The sequence below is a fragment of the Stegastes partitus genome, unplaced genomic scaffold, assembly GCF_000690725.1.
Source record: "Stegastes partitus isolate 25-593 unplaced genomic scaffold, Stegastes_partitus-1.0.2 Scaffold670, whole genome shotgun sequence".
NCBI classification, from domain to species: domain Eukaryota; kingdom Metazoa; phylum Chordata; class Actinopteri; family Pomacentridae; genus Stegastes; species Stegastes partitus.
The window spans coordinates 327,299-335,883 of record NW_007578401.1 but is presented as its reverse complement, the minus strand read 5'-3'; the positions used below and the strand labels follow the sequence as shown (position 1 = coordinate 335,883).

At 43.0% G+C, this 8,585-nt stretch overlaps 1 protein-coding gene across 1 annotated transcript in view; it reads right to left on the bottom strand.

The window, feature by feature from the left end:
- Positions 1-1,644: 1,644 nt before the first annotated feature.
- Positions 1,645-8,585, bottom strand: part of LOC103363571 (steroid hormone receptor ERR2-like) — a 41,477-nt gene continuing 34,536 nt past the window's right edge. The window contains exons 6-7 of the mRNA XM_008290396.1: positions 6,443-6,712; positions 1,645-2,379 (exon numbers count right to left, since the gene is read on the bottom strand). Of these exons, the coding sequence (XP_008288618.1) occupies positions 2,135-2,379; positions 6,443-6,712 (515 nt within the window). The 3' untranslated portion in view covers positions 1,645-2,134. The remainder of the gene's footprint in view (positions 2,380-6,442; positions 6,713-8,585) is intronic.

Sequence of the window (8,585 nt, the reverse complement as noted above, 5' to 3'; positions counted from 1 at the left end):
AACGATTGATATACTCAGCATCCATATTCATGTCCTCTGCCGTTTGAAGACGCTACGCTTTGGTTTTGCTACTGTACAGAGGTGACACATCCCTCGTTTCAACTGGGGATGGATTAGCTGGTTAACAATTGGGGGGGTGGGGTGGGGAAATGCATTATGGGAGTTGTATTCTCTGCTGCATTGGGTTATAATTCTCTATGCGTTACATTACAGTGGATCAGCAGCGCTCCTGTGGTCGCTTGGCTTGTCGTCTTGTTTGGCCAGAAGCTAATGGCACTTTAAACACTTTAAAGACCGCTTTGAAGTGTTCACGGGGGGACAGCATCTCTAAACTCCTAAGAGAAGCGGATTAATTGTTTTATTCTGATCTTGTGATAACATGTTCCGTCGAACCCGCTCAGGTCGTCAGGACGGGAAAGAAGTAACTGCATCAGGCTACTCTGATTGCTTCCTTTGAGTAATTTGGCAACTGGTTTACCATTGATAGATAATACGCTCTAGAAGTCTACTATCACTTGTGGAATATACAGATTTGTTAACTTGGTTTGTACACAGCGCCCGTCTGAATGATTAGCACCTTTCATCAGCTAAAAATCCACAGCACGGATATACTTCTGTTGCTGAATTTCGACTCAGAGTGAATTCTCAGGAACACAAGTGTCATTATACCGACAAATATGCAAAGAGGACTGTTGGTTTGATGAGAAAAGAAAATGAACGAAGGAGATAATCATATTATTGTTGCCTATAAGCATTTCTGCGAATCTGTTGCATCCAGATCTCGATGAGGACATTAATTTAAAAAAACAGCAACAAGAAAACATTATTTAAACATGCAAAATTCCAGTTTACACCCGACGAGCCTCCATTGTTGTACCCTGTAATCCACATTTTATAGGATTGGTTGTTAAGATGTGACTATACGAGGCTGGAAAACAGACTTTGGTATCACATGTATGACTCTGACCACACACACGCCAACACGCTTCAATATAGTGACACTTGTAGTTTGAGAAAACAAGAACCCGCTCAATCTAATGCAATCTATTACATTACAAAATAAAAGCCTCAAAACGATCCGAATGAGCACCGATCTGACGTAAATCGAATTGAAAAACCGTCACAGCGGTATAATTTAGGTGTTAGAGGGAGTATTAGATTGCATTAAACGACACTGGCGTCCTTGAACAGAAAACCTTTCGGACACAGAGTTGAGCTACAAGACTCTTAAACACAGCTTATCATGTTTCACAGTATGTTTAGTTGCCGATAATGACGACACAGAGAGAAGTGAGGAGGATGTTTCAGTCTCTATAAGCAAAAAAAACAAAAAACAAAAACGAGACTCAGACACCACCGGACAGAGCTTCCCATTATTGCCACGTTGTTCATCGCCGCCTAGTGCAAACTCTGAGTGAACCGCGATCACCAGCCGACCACCGTAAGCACCGAGTTGACCGAACCACCGAGTCGATGAAGCTACTACGAGGTAAATATATTACGAGGAAATGGAGAATCGTAACCCGTGGCGGGCGCCGCTTCCTTCGATGACGAATATAAGAATATGTCTAACAATTCCCCCCCCCCGCCCCGCCCTCCCCTCCCCTCCCCCGCCCAGTGCAATTTCACACAATATACAGTACACGTATTATATGTCGACCAGTTAGAGACTATTGCTTCAACAACTGAGATTAGAAAATATGAGATAAAGAAAGAAAGAACACATCATGTGGCTACGCAATTGTACAGTTCTTTAGGACATTTATATTACCACACTTCCATGTTTGAGATGAAAATAAGATAAGAAACGAATTCACAGAAGCTTCAGGTGATATAGAGCAGCGGGTCTCTGGTTATATAACAAGACCGCGGCCGCTTGATTTCTGTACACAACTTCTTTATATACATCATCGTGATCCCACGTCAAACAAGTTGATAGTCACCCTTTTTCAAAACTATTTCAAGTCCCCCGTTTATTTCTCTCATTACTGTTTTAAAAGTGTTAAAACGACTCAGCAGTCCGAGCTTCATCCCTCCACCGTCAGTTGGCACACCACCTTTTAATTCTTTATTGCGGCTGTCCCTCGCCTCCGATTGGGTGATGCAGCTGTCCGTCAAACGTCCGGCTCGCGTGTCAAGCCTTGGCCTCCAGCATCTCGAGGAATAGTTTGTGCATGGGCACCTTGCCCTGCATTTTGATGCTGTAGAAGTGCTGCACGGCCTTGGTGGCGGTCTGACGGAGCAGCGGCAGGGTCATGAGCAGCTTGCCCGCCCGCCGGGGGTCCTCCGGGTGCTGGGAGCCCTCGAAGTCCTGCAGAGCCTCGTGTAGGGAGTCCTGGAGCCTCTGGACCGCCTCGATGTTCTCTATGTGCATGGAGTCTGGAGAGAGGAAGAGGAAAGGGCTTCAGTGTTTTAAAGTCGTGTTGGACTGAGTATCAGCCAAATATCGGTGGAGTTAGAAGGCAGCAAAAATGACCATAAAACAGAGTCTGGAAAACAATAATTAATAATGCGCTAGGTTATGGACCTTAGTGGGCAATAAGAGAGACAGAACAGTAAAAGATTAAGAAGATAAAAAAAAGAACAGCCGACGTAACTGCAGGAGACAAACTGATCAATCTTAGTCGATGCCACATAAACAGAGGAGCGTCCTAATTTAACCAGTTTACATATCCAGTTATAGTCACTTATTAATGAAGAAGCCTCGTCATGAATGTCTCTGCCATCACATGCAGCTGAAACATCAGATCTAACGTCCAAATATCAGTTATCGGTCTTTCTTGATGACCAGCGATCAGCATAAAAAACCCCAAATCGGTCGATCCCTTTTTTCAAAGCTACTTGTTGAATGCATTAATTAAAACATTTTCTGTTGTACGACAATAAAAATCTGCAGCTCCAGCAACAACCTGTTCTGCAGCAGCATCACCTCGTTTCAAATCCTGCAGCTTCTCTTTGCACACAAGCAATTTTGGAGAGAGGTTTTCTCTTGTTAGTGGTTAATGATGCTCCTTAAATAAATGCCTACGCGTGGCCAGGACTCTGGGGACAGAGGTACTGTAGGTCTGTATAAATATACAGTGGGACAGGAAAAAGATTCATTTCTTTTGGTATCGTGGACCACATACATCCCCCCCCACCCACACCCCCACCGCTAATGAATTCAGATGGCTGCATTACTAGGATATCGTTCAGCTGAATGATGGTGGCAGATGGCCTTCATTTCCATAAGAAAGAGCAGTTGGCCCCCTTATGTATAGGCTCTAAAATAAAACCAGTTGAGACTTATTAAAAACTGCTCTCTATGTATAAGTCTACATGTTGTGGGGGTGGAGGAGGAGGGTGGTGGTGGTGGTGGTGGGGGGGGCTTGTCCTCCAAAGGACGAGCTGACAGAGAGCGTTTTAATGGACAAGCAGCGGTTTGCTTTCAGCCAATTTCACCGCACAGACTCACAGTGTCAGGTCTAATCTGTGTATGCATCATATCCACAATTCATTAGCTCACAGATGAAACTGTGCGCAACAAAAAAAAAAAGCGAATTCAATACAGCGGCGGTATAATTGAATCGAATCGAACCGAATAAGACGGACTCGTCTCGGCCTAAATGCGGCGCGTTGCTAAAAAGCGCCGGCCGCAGATTGAGTGAATTAGATCAGCTCTGCTGTGTGTCATGAAAGTTGTGGACTGAAGTAAGACCGTGTATGAACATGTAAATGAGGCAGAAAAAAGGAAAGTACAAGGCTAATTATGTTCCTAACTGACTGATTAAGTCTCTTTTACCAGTCGCCTTCTGTGTAAATTGCATTTCTATCTTGGGAAATTAACTAGGCTATGTGGACCGCACATGTGTTCCAGCACTCTTCATTTGAAACCTTCATGCTAATACTGATCTGATCCTGTGTGTGTGTGTGTGTGTGTGTGTGAGAGGAGAAGAAAGAATATGTTTTCGAATATGTGTCAGCGTGTGTGAATGTTTTCCTGCGAGTGTTTAAGGAGGTTAGGGGCGGAATGCAAAACCAACTTTGAAGAAACAATTTCCATGTAATCCGTCAGCAGCCTGGCGTCAATCCCGTCGATACTCTGCTAATTACAAAATCAATGGCCATGAATTTCCACAGCTGTCACACCCACAGGACCGCTGGAGCCCAAGCTCTGCGCCGACTGTGTTCAAACGGGCCGAAGCTGCCCTCCTGCCCTCCCTGAGCCGCCCCCCTCAACCCCTGCCTCCCTCTCTCACACTTCTCCCTTACCTTTACATCCCCTGTCTTTCCATATCCTCCCCCTCCTCTCCCATTTGTCCTCCCTCCCTCTCTCTCCCGTGGAGTGTTTGTCATCAGAAGACTAAAGCTCTGGGCTCAGCATTTTTCATTTTTCAGTCAGGCAGGAGAAAAGACTCCTAACAGGCATTGATTAGTGGGGGACAGGCCCAGCCTCATGAAAAGCAAACTGTCGATACGGGCGCAGCATCTTCACATTGGAACAAACGAGGCCCGTCGCTCCCCAACGCTCATTCCACTCCACTTAACACATTTTATTGACAGCCCCTGTTTTTCTAATGAAATGCTAAATATATCTCCCTGGGCTGTGGCGCGCTGGCAGCTACTGTTATGGAGATGGAGAGAATGAGAGCGCAATGTGACAGTCGCACACACGCACATGTGTCCGCCGCACACAGATTAAAATATAGCACCGCGCACACACACACACACACACACACACACACACACACACACACACACACACACACACACACACGAGGGAGTGTTAGATTAAAGCACCGCACGCTGACCTTTCCGTCCCTTCTTATCAGGGATCCTTCATTGTGGAAGTGATGGTCACACAAGATATAGAAAATCACTTGATGTGGTTTTTTTGTTGTTGTTTAATTTCTTTGTTTACTTAACCTTCTGAAATACTTCCTGGGTGTTTTTTTTTTAAATATATATAGTCTGTGGAAAAAACACAACTATGGCCAGAAGTAGAGAGAATTCAGAAATACATCTTGTTTAATATAACGACATGATAATGTCATAAGTCATAAAAAAGGAAAAACAAAAGTTGAATTTGTTTGATTATTTATTTTAGGAAAATTTTAAAAACTAGAATCGACATCTACAACATTTTATATGTACATATTATGTATATATGTATATGTACATACAGCGCCCTCCTTAATTGTTGGTTAAGATGTTAAAAGCCTTAAAATAAATTCAATTTTTATAGCAGAAGCATCCTCTCACACTGAAAATTGTAGAAAAATGTAACCTTCAACTCAACTCAAATGAATTGTTGGTACAAAGTATTAACATCCAGGGTGCTAATAATCGTGGCACACATGATTTGATGTAAAATAATTATTTTTAAATATTTTTTTCACACTGTATAAATTCACTTGAATTAAAGGTTGAATTTTCCTCTTTTTATTTCATTGTGGTCTGATATTATTTAGAAAAAAAACTGAATTTACTAGAAGTTAAAGAACACATCTTAACCAGGGTTGCCAGTAATTATGGAGGGCACTGTATTTAGGTACTTAGAGTTTCCATTCGTTTCCATGCTTGTCTCCTATTTGCTCTGCGTGAACACGTCCTGCAGTTCAGCCCAGTTTAGCCAAAAATACCCAGAATTTTTCTCACGTGACCGTCGGCCGCAGCTCAGTCGCTACTGGCTTCACAGTTGCACCCAGAAGTGCAGAATTTTTTTTTTTTTAAAAAAGTGTCCGGTTAATGTAAATGTTTTGCAGATTTATAAACAAGGCAAATAGAATAAAGGGATTTAGAGGAAAATCCTGATTATAAGGTTATCAGATGAAACAGTTGGCAAGTTGGAAATCCAACAACTTTTATAGTTTCCGATAAATTTGGTGATTTGTAAAACAACAAAAAAAGACAAAATGCTTTTAAACTTGATGGAGAGTTTTGGGTTTCAGTAGGGTTGAATTCGTTAGGTTTGATATTTAAGGAGATCTGCACTTTCCTGTCAGGCTCAAGGCAGCTTCACTGTTGTAGAGAAAAGTGGATATTTGGCCAAACATGAACAATATTTAGTTTTTATTTAAATTACAAGATTAAAACGTAGCCCTGCGATAGACTGGTGACCTGTCCAGGCTGCCTTCACCCTGAGACCTCTGGGATAGACTCCAGTGACCCAGTGGTGTATAGATGATGGATGGATGAGTTTATAACTGTGGTCGGTGGTTAGTTGTGGTTCCAAAAGTAATTTCAAACACACACTCTTCAGTTTACAGTCTAAACTCAGACATAAATACTGAAGATGAACCAAACATATTGTCCTCTATATGTTTCTAAAATTCAGACTAGAAAATCTGATATATTTGGACGTCTTTGGGATTCCACTCGGACAGTAAATTAAACTTGAATGACGTTTCCCTGCACAGCTTCAGTTTTTATACCAGCGGGGGGCCGAGGAGGTGAACCTTACCCGAGTTGGCGAGCGCGATGGCCTTGAGCGTGACAAACTCCTCCTTCTCCATGCGCAGCTTCTTGTAGCGTCGGACCAGCGGCAGGATAGCGACGTGAAGGTCCAGCAGGCCCGAGATCCTCGCCTGCTCCTCGTCCACCACGTAGTCCTCGGCGTACACGATCTCGTCCTCGCAGGGCAGCGAGCGGAACACGATGCTCAGCACCAGGATCTCCATCCAGGCGCTCTGCAGTAGACTCATCTGGTCGGCCAGCGAGAGCGTGGAGAAACCTGCAGCGTTTAAAAGAAAACAACAACCATTTGTTATATTCTGAGTTTGTCTGTGACGCTGTACGAGCACGTGACAGAGCAGGAGATCAGTTTATTAACCTCGCGGCTCAGTAATTGTCCATCTCCAGTCCTCCATATGTTTTATGGGCTGTGTAGGTACAATTGCTATACAATCCCCAGAGAAGCCCAACTTGAAACAGAGGCCGACCGCTGCATGTGGTGGCTTAGGGGAGGAATATAAATCAGTCAAGTGTAGAGGCCTTTGAAACATGAGCCGGGGCTGCTCCAGCCATCAACAGCCAGTCCTTCTCACTGCATGAGCACATGAGACGCCGCTCGGTGAGGACAAATCCACTCCCGACCCCGGCTACGTCTTCTTCTGGTCGCGGGGAAATGAATTCTCCGTCACAACAAACAACACAGTGGATTTTTCTCTTGTAAAACGACTTAAATTAAAGCACCCTCAGTGATTCTTACAGTTCGTGTCGCCATCTGTTGTCGTATGAAAACTGCAGATTAAAAGGAAAGAAGTTGCAAAATAGATTCAGTCACGTACGTTTTAGTTGAATCCAAATCAAACAGAGTGAAAAGGCTTCTGGGATTCACGCTGTACAATCAGCTCATATTGGAGGAAAAAAAAACTGTTCCCACTGCTTTTAATTCATGGTTATGTATTCTATGGATTGTCTGAACCTTTATTTATTTTATATAACCTTGATATATTTAATTTTTTCTATATTTTCACTGTGAATGTTTTGATGCAGTTTTTCTTGTTTTTTATAATCAGGCACAAGAAGCTGTAATTGAAGCTGTTTTTTTGTAGAGATCTGCAATGACATTTAAAAAAGTGATATGTTGACTTCAACAATAGATTTACAGATAAATTATTCATGGCCACTCATTGAGCAGCTATGGACGGGATTATATTTCCAAATACAGCTATGGAGTTAAACAGAATAACTGCATTTAAAAAATAAATATATATATATATGTTCAAAAGATGATGTAATTTGACCCCAAAAAAGACTTTTTTTTAATGAATCTCTGCACCGTATCTGGTGTTAGCTCAGCTGACTTGAATAAGATATTGATTGTAATGTTACGCTCTATTTGCGGTCATTTATAAATTCTCTTGTTGAGACAAATGAATAACTCGTGCCAGGAAGAGCAACCGAAGATACCGACGTAATAAAGGCACGATAGGTGGAAGTGTTGGAGAATAAAGCAGAGGAGTTAAATTGTGTTCTCACTGATCTGCATCGAATTGGAGCTGCTTTTAACATAAAGTTATAAATAAACACTATTACTATAATTCTCCTTGGTTTAATTATTATGGGATCGTGTGGGAAAAAGTTAAAGTCCAGCAAAGTTCAGCTCCGAGACAAAACAGAACATGTTCCGACCCGGTCGTCTCCTCCTTCCTTCCCCTCCTTGTGTTCAACCTTCCAAACTCACGAGTAGCAATTCATCCAGATCTGGAGGTCGAGCCATCAACTCTCTCCTCCAACATCCGCACACACCGCATCAAACAGACGGACACCTGAAAGGACCTCAGCCGCCACAATAGCTCTCGCTGCTCTACGGTGAATAGGAAGGTGATTGGGGGTATTGACCAGGGCCTTGAACCCACCACGCTGCTTACTTAAATCTGAACTTGTATGGATCGGAATCGGGCAGGTTGACTTAAAAGAGGTCCTCCCGATGGTTCTTATCAAGCAAATAGAGAAACGACGGAAAGAGAGAGAATGAGGCAGAGAGAAAAGAGTGCTGGGGGTGTCATTGATTAGTAGATTGTAATCAGTCCACCAAATGCGAAAGGGGGATCGATCCGAGCCTCAGATCTGACAAACAGACAGTTGATGGAGGACATCCG